The sequence below is a fragment of the Zonotrichia leucophrys genome, chromosome 3 (assembly GCF_028769735.1).
Source record: "Zonotrichia leucophrys gambelii isolate GWCS_2022_RI chromosome 3, RI_Zleu_2.0, whole genome shotgun sequence".
Classification (NCBI taxonomy): Eukaryota; Metazoa; Chordata; class Aves; order Passeriformes; family Passerellidae; genus Zonotrichia; species Zonotrichia leucophrys.
In genome coordinates, this window is record NC_088172.1 from 111,166,118 (window position 1) to 111,178,939 (window position 12,822).

At 42.7% G+C, this 12,822-nt stretch overlaps 1 protein-coding gene across 2 annotated transcripts in view; it reads right to left on the minus strand.

Moving 5' to 3' along the window:
* MSRA (methionine sulfoxide reductase A) overlaps nt 1-12,822 on the minus strand; it is a 243,412-nt gene that overhangs the window by 122,753 nt on the left and 107,837 nt on the right. For both annotated transcript variants that reach the window (XM_064709948.1, XM_064709949.1), the window contains exon 3: nt 6,594-6,713. In XM_064709948.1, the coding sequence (XP_064566018.1) occupies nt 6,594-6,713 (120 nt within the window). The remainder of the gene's footprint in view (nt 1-6,593; nt 6,714-12,822) is intronic.

Consider the following 12,822-nt stretch of genomic DNA (forward strand, 5'->3'; position numbering starts at 1 on the left):
CTGGAAGCTGGGAGGTAAATGAAGACAGAACTTGGTCTGGTTTGGGTGGGAAGGGACCCTAAAGTTGATCCAGGGCCAGCTGACCCTAGCCCAGGCTGTTCCAAGCCCCATCCAGCCCAAGTCAATGCTGATTTCTGCTGCAGTAAATTCTCAGATCAGCTGCATCCTTGGTGTGAATCAGCACAGCAGGTACATTCCAAACAGTCCAATATCCTCCCTTCCTTTTATTCCTTTTCTGAGATTCTATACCCAAGGAATTTCCAGAAAAGTAGCTTAAATAAAAAGGGGATTTGGTGCCCAAGTGAAGGGCAAAATAAACTTTTGAGTGACCCAGTTATCCCAGCAATGGCCAAGGTATTCCTTAAACATCCTGGGGTCAGGAGAAGAGTGATCCACCCTCCCTCCTGCCCCTGTTGTGGGGGATCCAGGTCCCAGACACAATTTTTGGAAAGGGTTTTGAATTTAATGAGCAAAAAGCAGCAGGAGCCTCAGCTGTACCTCAATTATTTTTTGTCAGAAGCATTTTGGGTGCCTTGTGGGTGATCCCTGGGGCTCCGCAGGCAAAGATCTCTGCTGCAGTGTTAAAAAGAATTAACTGAGCCCTACAAATCATTTAAGAGGGGTGCTGCACCCTATTATTGTGGGGAAGTTGGCCACAGATGGAAATGGTGGAACTTCCATCGTTCTGGGTGTTCAAATAAAAATTGGATGAGTCTTTTCCATTGCTTACGCCCAGGACTTCCAACCTGACAGATACAAAGGCATGGATTCTACTTTGCAATGGGTTTTGATGTTTCATCCAGAAGTTTGCAGGTGCCATCCTACGCCTTCTCTAATCCCAGCTCCACCATCTGCCATTTTTTAGTGCACCAAACCTTCTGAAAGGCTTTTGTCTCTCTGCAAAGAATTCACCTGCAATGAATGTGCTCAAATCTTAGCCCAGGAAATCCAGGAACACCCCTGAGCTCTGCCTTTCCCCAAAATCCTTCTCCAAATATCCTTTAGATTGTTGTTGCTGCAGTGCACCACAGCCATGAGGATCCAATGGTTTTGCCTTTCCTTTCACTGGATGGAGTTCTTGTCTTCCTCATGGACCAAATTCTCCTCACCTGGAGGAAGCTGAGGTAAAAATGAGCATCTGCAAAGGTGAGACAGAGCACAACTTCTCTATAAAAATTTACTTATTGAAAGCTGAACTACAACAGCTTGGGCACAGCTGAGCAAATAGAAGTTAAACTCCTGTGGTTTGATAATTTCATTATTCATCCAACACCTAGAAACTGTGCAGGTCACTTGCAGAATTATTCAAAATCTTAATTACCTCTGTGAGACAAGAGTTAATTTCTAAACTTTTCTATGCCGGCACAGGGAGATATTCCATAAAACAAGCAAGTCAGAGGGGGTGATGTTTGCACAGAGTAATTGCAGTGCTCTCCCAATTTCAGGAAAAATACATTATCAAACATATCCACACTGACACCACAGCATTTCAGTCCTGAGTCTGAAAGGAAGGAAGATTTCACCTGGAAGAATGAGCAGCAAAAGAATAGGAACACAACCAAATAAACAAGAAAAGCAGGAAAAACACCAACATGTTCCATCACCTGCTTTAATTCCAGAGTCACGGTCTCCCAAGAGCTGCAGCTTCTCCCTGGTTTTATAGACATGGTTTGGGCTGGAAGAGACCTTAAAATCCATTCCTTTCCACCTCCTCTGCTATGGAAACTATCCCAGGTTGCTCCAAGCCCCATCCAAGTGGCCTTGGACACTTCCAGGGATCCAGGGGCAGCCACAGCTTCTCTGGGCACCCTGTGCCAGGGCCCCACCACCCTGAGAGGGAAGGATTTATTCCCAATATCCACCACCTCTATTAACCACCAGTTCTGGGAGCACAGTTTGAGCACAGCCTAACTGCCTTTGTAGATTATTTTTTCTTAACAAGGTCTCCACAGCAAAAAGAACAAAAAGTAGGAACCCCCCCCCACCAGCCACAACAACAGCACTGAGAGTTTTTACAACACCATTTTCACAGACACAACGTGTTCTGATAGTTAAAAAGAAGCAGCTCCGTGCTGCATCTTCTGTTTTCAGGCCCAGTGACACGGGGAACATCTCAGCCCTGCATGGAATCTCCTGTGAAAATGAAGCTCCTTTGGGAGCTTCCTGCAGGCTCCAGGTCAGAAGATTTTGTCTTTGACTTGCTCTGTAATGGCTCTTTCAACCTCTGGGGCTGCCACATTTTCATCTTGTATATATCTTTAATAAAGCAGGAGACGGGGAAGATGGAAACAACACATCTCAGTGGAATACAATTCAAATAAAGTTGTTAATAATAAATAATATATTTGGAATTTATATTGCTGCTGCTACAACCCAAGCCTGTGATTGTGGGCAATGCTGGAATAAACAGATGAAAGGAGCAGAGGACAGCAGTGAGGCTGTGAGGATTTTAAATTTGCTAAGAGGCACAATCAGGTATCTAAATAATAAATATCACTTAGATTTCTTCAAGCCTGAACCAGACAAGACATTGACCCTGAGAAGTCAAATTCTGAGATGGAAAATGGACTCAGCCTTGATTACAGATGGAGCAGAGCTCCCTCAGCAGAGCTGCTCTCATCCCTTGTGGGCAAGGAGCTTTTTGTTTTTCAGGCAATGGCAAATTTACTTATCATTTTTTTACCATGAAAAACATATATTTATTCTGCCTTTCATTTTTAAATGACAAATCTACAGATTCCATTCCTGCATCCTGGATTTTAAGGTACAATAAAGTTTTCTTGGTCAACTTCTCAGCTGAAAAATAACATGTGTCAGGAGTGTCAGCTTTGAAAATTTGGAGGTAGAGCTGCAGAGGAGCAGGTAAGTGAAATTCAGTGCATCTGTTGGGTTCTTGTTGCCAAGGTTTTATCGTTACAGCAGCATCTGCCATCACCTTTCCAAATTATTTTTGAAGTGAAATTGCTACATTCATTTTATTTCATGACTTAGCAATTCAATGGAGGACAAATTATAGTTTCTAGGGTCATATCAAGGTTTAGATGCACATCCAGGAGGATCCTAGGACGATAATCTCATGATTGCAGAGACACAACTTGTTCCAACTGTTCTAGTTAACAAAAATTACAGATTTTCTACAAAATCCTGTTCTTCAATTTCTACAAAAAATACACAAAACAGTAATTCCCACATTTCATGACATTAACTTTGATTGATGCAGTATTCTGTACTTTGGCTGACCTTTCCTTCCTTTCTCACAGGTGAACTAGGGGGGAAAAAAAAAGGGGAGAGGTGGAGCAATTGGCCAATCCTATCAAGGCACAGATCAAGGGCATGGTGAACACTGAGATTCTTCACAGTCATTAAAATTCCTATATCCTGTTCTTATAAGGATTAAAAAAAAAAAAAAAAAAAGACCAGACAAAGGCACAACAGGAATCTATTCTCTTGACAGCAATTTAATAACAAAAGAAAATGTTCTGAGCCACTCTCATTACTGCTTGGAAACTTTAATCTTGAGGACTCAGTTCCTGTCCATGGAAACCTTCAGATCCCTTTTTACAAGCTGCAGAAAGGGAAGGGAATATTTGTAGTTTAATTATACATTTAAACACTTTGGAGAAGCCAGAGCCACTTTGGAAGAGTGCTGTAGTGTCCAGCTGAAGGGTTCTCCAAGGAATGCAAGGCCATGCCTGAGCATCGGGAGAGTCACAAATTCATCAGAGCTCTGGAGCCAGGCTGGGAGAGCTGGGGGTGCTCACCTGGAGAAGAGAAGGATCCAGGGAGAGCTCAGAGCCCCTTCCAGGGCCTAAAGGGGCTCCAGGAGAGCTGGAGAGGGACTGGGGACAAGGGATGGAGGGACAGGACACAGGGAATGGCTGCACACTGCCAGAGGGCAGGGATGGATGGAATTTGGGAAGGAATTGTTCCCTGTGAGGGTGGTGAGGCCCTGGAATAGAATTCCCAGAGAAGCTGTGGCTGCTCCTGGATCCCTGGAAGTGTCCAAGGCCAGGCTGGATGGGCCTTGGAGACACCAGCCTGATTTAGGTGAGGAACCCAAGTCCAAGAGCTGTGGTGATCTCTGCAATTAAGGGACAATAACTGCAATTTCATCCTCAATTTATGTCTTCTGCAGGACACAGGGAATGGCTTCCCACTGCCACAGGGCAGGGATGGATGGGATTTGGGAAAGAATTCTGGGCTGTGAACCTTGAATAGAACTCCCAGAGAAGCTGTGGCTGCCTCTGGATCCCTGGAAGTGTCCAAGGCCAGGCTGGATGGGGCTTGGAGCAACCTGGGATAGTGGAAGGTGTCCCTGACCAGGGCAAGGGGTGAAAATGGATGAGCTTTAAGGTCCCTTCCCACCCAAAATCATCCCAACATTCCAAGATTCCATGAGCATGATGATCGTTTGTCACAGGACTTTCTTCTGCATTTTTAAGGAAGGGCAAATCCAAGAAGCCAAGAACATTCCAATATTACATTTATTTCTCTATTGCTATCAACAACTCCTGAAAAATTCCCATCAGATTTCCCATTGTTGCCTTTTATATCAACAGTTTATGCACAAATATGTAAAATTAACCCCACATTACCCAGCCAAACCCTCCCCACACCTTTCCATCCTTAAATCACAACATCCCAACCACCACCCTGCTCTGGGCTTGTGGAATTAACTTGGGAAATCACCAGCTGACCACAGGGACAGGAGGTAACAGAGCAAGAAATTAATTTTCCCTTTCTCCACTCTCCTCCATCAGCTATTTAGAAGCCTTCCAGGTGACCTTTGGGAGCCAAGACATTTTAAGGAGAACTGGAAATCCAATATGGAAGAATCAGTCAAAATAATAATTCTTATAGAAGAAGCTGTAGTTTTTCTCAGAAAAACATGGATTTTCTGCTTAGGAGATGTGAAACAACTTCACAGTCAAATATTTTACATAACTCAGAGCAGAAACAAAGTCTGTGTGGCACATTTTTATATTGAATTGTTAACTATTAGAAACTGTGATTTGTGCATGAGAGAAAATGCCTCAGAAAGATGAGAATTGACAAGATTATAAATTGGTTTAATTCACTGAATCTCAGCCTTCTAACTAATATCATACAATAACCAGACATGCTTTATTTTTCTCTACATTCCAGTCACTGAAGATAAACAAAGAAAACAACTGAAAGCAAACCCAAATGACCTGCTCACATGTGAACAGCCTGAACCACAAGCCTATAAACGACCCTGTTTTTAAGGAAATCATCGTTAGCTGCGTATTTTATATGGTAATTGTACATCCCCAGTTTATGAATAACAACAGCAGAGTTCTTCCCTTCTGATTTCAGTGCCACTTGAGCTATGCAGATTTCTAAAAGCTTATGAATATACAGAGCAACAGAATTGTTCTGAACATCTGTAAGCAAAATATGAAAAGATGTTTGGTGCTGAATGAACATCCTGGGTTGTCTAATGCTGGCCAAAAATGGTGTATTTATGTATTAGGAGAACGCACTGAAAATAGCTCCAAATCCTGCACACCCTCCAGAAGGCTTTTTCAGATTGTCCTCTGTATGGCTGTCACCAGAAAATGGAAAAAGAATTTTCCATTCCAATCTAATCAAATTTAATTTCCCTTCCCTTCTCCCATAAAGTGGAAAAATAATTTTCCATTCAACTCAAATTTAATTCCCTTTCCTTTCATTTTCCCTTTCCTTTTCCTTTTACCTTTCCCTTTCATTTTCCCTTTTTTTTCTTTTTCCCTTCCTTTTCCTTTTTTCTTCCCTTCCCTCCCCTTCCCTTCCCTTTCCCTTTCCATTTTTATTTCTATTTCCATTCCATTCCATTCCAATTTAATTCCCTTTCCCTTCCTTTTCCTTTTCCTTTTCCTTTTCCTTTTCCTTTTCCTTTTCCTTTTCCTTTTCCTTTTCCTTTTCCTTCCATTTCTATTTCTATTTCTATTTCCATTCCATTCCACCTCAAATCATCCCTTTTCCCACTTTTCACCATTTCCAGAAAGTTTCTGCCTTTTTGGCTGCCTTGCAGCACCTCTGCACAGGGCTTCAAGTGCCCATTATTTGTCCGTGTCACTTTTCAGACCCTTTCCATGAAGCCCATGTGAGAGTTTGTCACTAAGAACAAGACCCAGTGTCACCATTTGGCATAAAAATGTTAACAAGAAAATAAACCAAAGGAAAACTTCCAAGTGTGTCCAAGAAAGAACAGGATTTTCTCCTCCAGCAGCATTAGGTGGCTACCAGAGTTTCTGTGGTTTAGATCACAGAAAGAAACTGCATTGGAGTTTTGTAGTGCAGAGTAAAAAATAAATGCAAGGGTTTGGCCTGGAAATGACAAGATGCTGTGCACTGAAGTGTGTGAAGAATTAACAGATTATTAATCAGAACAGAATATTTGTTCATACACTGACTCATTAATTATTAGGAGACAGCAATGGGATGAGCATACATAGATTTCAGTACAGTTTGGGATGTAAATCCAACCTCAAATCTCCTCAATCACTGCAGCCACTCATTTCACTCTTCGTTGTCATTCATAATTCAGAAGTCCACTCCTGATCCTTAAAAACCAAAGAGGAAAGACTCACCTGAGCACACCTCCTTGTAGGTAGGGTTTGGGGTATGTCCTCCTGCATAACCCACTTGAGTGGAATACACTCCTTTCTGCCTCCAGAACTTCCTCTCCGCTCCCCAGAAACAGCCCATGCCTGAAGAGGGCACAAAATACACATTGAGAGGTCAAAATCTGCCAATACTCAATCACTCATTTGCATATTAATTGATAGGGGAGGTAGTGGAAGGAACATCTATAGGCTGCTGGTCAAGTGTTGTCCAAGTTTATTTATAGAGTAACTATAAAGAGAAATCCATTCTGCATCAGAGCACAACTCAAGCACAGCCTGATTTATGCTTCTGAATATCAATTTATCACAGAGGACAAACCTTGAAAGGGTTTGAGGGCCCAAACAAGGAGAAATCTCATGCACACACCAAAAAATAGTTTCTTATAAGGCAATTGTGCTGTTTGTGCAGCACCATTTTTACCTGAAGTGATTAGGAAGCTGTCAAAACACAATAATTTGTATTAATGGCAAACATTTATTTAATTTTCTGCTTTCAGGCAGAGGTGGAAGCAATAATGGATTATATTATATGTTATAAAAAGGGAAAAATGCTTCAGCTTAACAATTTATGCACAGAGATATTTGATGTTCAGACAAGATTTTTGTAGTCATTCGCCCCCATGGCCAATTATCAAAGGACATCAGACTGTTTAAGGGTCTAAATTAAAACCTCTTCTGGTTAAAGGAATAAGCACCACCTACACTGACAATTGTCTGATGGCTTAGTTAAATAAATGTTTAAGGGACTATTTATTAAAGTTTTTATTTAGAGTGTCATGGAGATTCCAGTATTGTCAAGTTGGAGCAATGCATTTTTCTTTTCAATTATAACATCCTGTTATTATTCCCTTTCTAAAACAGTTGAAAAAAAGGCAGTAAAAATAAACTAAACATTAAATACACTATTTCTATATACACAGAAATTAGGGATTCATGAGAGTTTTCTCCAGGTAACCCTACAGATATGACAGGGTAAAAGTCATAGAAATGATTCTTCAAAGCACAACCAGAAGAGCAAAGCACCCCTCCTCCAAACTTGATGCCTCACAATGTTCCTTCTTAGAACCTTCAGAAATTACCTTCAAATTTAAGTTTTAATGCACCAAAAAGTACAGAACTGGGATTTCTACTTCTAATTCAGATGCTTAAGCAACCTGCAGCAATTAAATGCCAAGGCTGCTCCTGGAGATCCTGGAAATAGGCAGGAACTCTTGAGGACAATTCCTGCAGAAGATACAAATTGATGATGAAATTGCAGTTATTGTCCCTTAATTGCAGACATAACCAGAGCTCTTGGACTTGGGTTCCTCACCTAAATCAGGCTGGTGTCTCCAAGGCCCATCCAGCCTGGTCCTGAACACTTCCAGGGACCCAGGAGCAGCCACAGCTTCTCTGGGAATTCTATTCCAGGGCCTCACCATCCTCACAGGGAACAATTCCTTCCCAAATTCCATCCATTCCTGCCCTCTGGCAGTGTGCAGCCATTCCCTGTGTCCTGTCCCTCCATCCCTTGTCCCCAGTCCCTCTCCAGCTCTCCTGGAGCCCCTTTAGGCCCTGGAAGGGGCTCTGAGCTCTCCCTGGATCCTTCTCCTCTCCAGGTGAGCACCCCCAGCTCTCCCAGCCTGGCTCCAGAGCAGAGGGGCCATTGGAACTCCCATGGAATTGGGAACACCAAGGCTGTATGAAACTACTTCCAAGGGTGACTTAACTTGTTTTGGGTTTTTTTGCTTAGATCCCAAGACTGGATCTGCATGAGACACATGGAGAATAAACTCCTGCCCAACTCTAATACTTCAGTGCTTTGCATCCTTAATATTCCCAGGGAAATTTGAGTTCCAGCTGCCTAAAATTCCAGCTGTGCCCACAGCAGGTGAGGCTGAGCCTCTCACAGGAGGCAATTTATCAAACTACCACTGGCTGGATAAACACACTGAGGGGAGGCCAAGGAGCAACATCATCCATGCCAAGGAATGGGACAGATCCATATTTTCTTCCACATCATATTAAGAAGACAGCCCAAACTCAGGTTTGAGCTCAGATACAGGCCCAACTCAAAATACAATACAGAAATGCCCATTCTTAGTGTTTTATTTCAGGGATTTTAATGCTCAATAAATCCCTAAGGTTGCTGTTGAAACCCCTGATCACCAGGGCTGTGGCCAATGACCTGATCAATAACTATTATTGGGGATTCTCTCACTGATAACCATCTCTGACCCCTCTTTCCAGGGGCAGGGAAAGAGGCTGAGGCTCTCATAGGAGGCAATTTATCAAACTACCACTGGCTGGACAAACATGCTGAGGGGAGGCCAATGAGCAACATCATCCATGCCAAGGAATGGGACATATCCACATTTTCTTCCACTTCATATTCCTAGGCCAGCACCTGAGTGTGAATGAGAAACCCAAGATTTAGAAGACAACCCAAACTCAGGTTTGAGCTCAGTTACAGGCCCAGCTTGAAATACAAAGCAGAAATGCTCGTTCTTATTTTTTAGAATGTGTTTTATTTCTGGTATTTTAATGCTCAATAAATCCCTGAGGTTGCTGTTGAAATCCCTGATCATCAGGGCTGTAGCCAATGACCTGATCAGTAACAATTATTGGGGATTCTCTCATTGATAATTATCTCTGGCCTGCCTTCCAGGGCAGGGGTGGATTCCTCATCCCTGGTGGGATTTAAAAGTTTTGGGGATGTGGCACTTGGGGACATGGGTCAGTGGTGGCCTTGGCAGTGCTGGGGGATGGTTGGACTTGATCTTGGAGGGCTTTTCCAACCTGAACTATTTTGTGACTCTGTGGATTTCACCAGTGACCTGTGTCCCCATCATGGTTCCTCCATTTTTCCCTCTTCCAGCTGATCCCTGAGTTTATTGTGCCGCCCTTTCCCAGAGAGAGAGGGATTTTATTCTCCTGAAGAACTGCTCTCATCATTTTCTCAAGTGCGCTGCCACCTCACACAAACAATAAATCCTCCCATCCCCGAGAACAGATGAAATTGAAATCTTTGTCATAATAAAACAACCTGCTGGTAAAGAGACATCATTTACAACAATCCAGCACTAAATTGCTTTCCCCAGCATTAATCCATTCATCTGATGTTTGTTATTCTGCTAAAGTGGTGCCACGTTCGACAGAGAAATTGTCATAAGGAGAGAAATATTAACAATAAAATCCCACATAATATTCTGGAATTAGACACGTGAGCTCATGGAGTGCCTGTTTTCCAGAGCATCGGCTGCCTCTAGCCATGGTTAATGTGGACAATTATCACCAAAACAGGGAAATAATTTCAGTTCAAGGTTTCACATGGTCTTGCAGCATAAAAGAAAAGTTTAAGTCCCTTAATTATTACTACTTTAGTAAAGAAACTGAAGAAGTAAATAATTTAAATAATAAATTTAAATAATTAAATAAAACTCTGAGGGGGAAACAAATAAGTAAAAAAAACCAAGGAGGTAAAGAACGATAAAAGCAAAATAAGCCACCCATATTGTAATTTAAAACTCAAAAACATGAATGTGATTTTAAACTATTCATGAAGAGATTTGCATAATCCCCAGTAGTGGGGAAGTGAATGCTGCTTTGGAGTTACAGAGGGAGCTTCTGGAGGCATTCCTAAGAGGAAGAAAAAAAAGAAGGAAACAGGGAAACACTCATGCTTCTAGAAAAAATAAAAAGTCTTATTTGAACATAATGGGTATTGCAGAGGAGTGTTTAAGCACTGAAGACATTTGTCACTTTTTAATTGCTAATTTGCAAAACAAAAACAAGAATAGTGATGGGTTTTGACTGACTCTTAATTGAAATTTCAAAAGGTGTTTTAATTTCTTTTTTTTCTGGTTTTGAACTTCAAACCCAAACAGATTCAGACAGGAATCTTTAAATGTTCAAGCATCCCTATGAAAAAATATTAATCAAACAATTGGGGATTAAATTATAGAATCTATATTCCTTTCCAGCATCCACATCCATTTTCTCCAGCTATTCTCTTTATGGATCCATACTCCTATAGATCCTCTGAACAAGGTTTTTTGTCACCAAGGACCCTGTGTTTCCATAGGCAACCCTGCAATTTGCATATTCTTAATAAATAGCATAAGCTGAAATATTCTTCTAAAATAATGAAAGCAAAGTGCTACTCTGATAAGAGAGATAAGCACTCCGTTTGTAGAGATAAAAAAAATTTGAAATATTCCAAGACAAACAGAGCAGAATGGAAGCCCAAGTGTTAGCAGGGATGAGCAGCTTTATGGATTAACCACATTGACCAGGTCTGCACAGGAGCTTCAACATCCAGGGATTCATTTATTCCCCTAAATGGAGACATTTGGGATCATTTGAGATGCCTGAGGATATCCAGGACATCTGCATGCACAAGGCTGACACAAATGACACAAAATTCAGGAGAGACACGTGAAAGGGCAGGGTAAAAACTCCTGGACATGGCAAATGGAAGTCATGGAATCAGGGAATGGTTTGGGTGGGAAGGGACCTTAGTTCCACCCCCTGCCATGGGCAGGGACATCTTCTACTGTCCCAGGGTGCTCCAAGCCCTGTCCAACCTGGCCTTGGACACTTCCAGGAATCCAGGGGCAGCCACAGCTTCTCTGGGAATTCTATTCCAGGGCCTCACCACCCTCACAGCCAAGAATTCCTTCCCAATATCCCATCTATCCCTGCCCTCTGGCAGTGGGAAGCCATTCCCTGTGTCCTGTCCCTCCATCCCTTGTCCCCAGTCCCTCTCCAGCTCTCCTGGAGCCCCTTTAGGCCCTGGAAGGGGCTCTGAGCTCTCCCTGGATCCTTCTCTTCTCCAGGTGAGCACCCCCAGCTCTCCCAGCCTGGCTCCAGAGGGGCTCCAGCCCTTGGAGCATCTCTGTGGATTCCTCTGGACTCTCTCCAGCAGCTCCACATCCTCCTGATATTGGATATCCCACAGCTTCAGTTGGGTCACACCACAGTGTCCCATTTGCATATTTTAAGGCAGGAGAAACCAGTCCCTACCCCAGACACAGACATTACAAAACCCTGAGAGTCCCTGAATCTGAAGTTGAATCAAATCTCCCTAAATACAGTTATTTGTGTCTGATTTTGTGTCTATTTCTCTTCCACATCCATAAAAAATGACCAGCCTGACAAGCTCAGTAGGACTCTGTGCTGCAGAGATGAGTCCCAGACAAAATTACTAATTCCAAAGTTATCTATCCTCATAATAATGTTCACAGCTTGTAATATTGTTAATTCCTTTTTTGTGTGTACTGTGTACAGAAGCCATCAAAGAGCACCAAAAAACCGACTGGAAAACTTATTTGAAAATTATTCAACATTCCAGACATTTTCCCCCAGTCCCACAAGGAACTCCACAATCTCCAAAGGAAACCTTTCCTCACCTTTGTTCTGATCTCTTCTCCAATGCCTGTTCCTATCATATCTGAATGATCCTTGGTCTCCATGAAGATTCCCTGGTGAAAATTCCTATTTATGATTCCATTATGCAAATGAGCACGGCAGCAGCAAATCTGCATAAGAAGGGTGTTCCTGACCCAAACTCCAGCCTCACAAGCTGCACCCATTCCATGCTAATTAACACCCATTAACTCCAAAGCTGAGTGGAAGCTTCGGGGACCCTCAGCCTCCCATTTATTCCATTTATTTAAAGAAAGCCACAGGGGTGCATTGTGTTCTATGCTGGCCAATTTTCATTTCTTATCATGTACAGATATAAAATGTTTTCATTTGTGCAATATTTTTAATGCCTTTTGTCCTTTATTTTTGTGGAATATCCTTCTCTGGCAGCATCAGGTGCAGACACACCTGACTTCCCACCGACCTTTCCCTCCTGCCAGCTTTATTTCCAAGCCTTCCCTCTCTCCCTGCCTTCCCACAGCAGATCCAACAGGACATCCAGAAGACTCCTTTTTTTTTGTCATATTTTGAAGAATGAATGCATTATTTCCTTGGCATGCCAAGCCTCTCCTGGCCCGCCGCCTGCCATCCCTACACCCACACTCCAAGGCACTTTTCCATGCAGCAGATTAAGGAGCTGTTCCCATGCCAGCAATGCCTCGCTGAGGAAGATGAACTGCAAAGGACACGGATCCTGCTCCTCCTTCTGTTAGCGGGATTTTGGGATGTGTTCCACCAGCTGGGAGGGGTGTGTGGGGTGGATGGAGCGGGGGAAATGTCAGCTTTA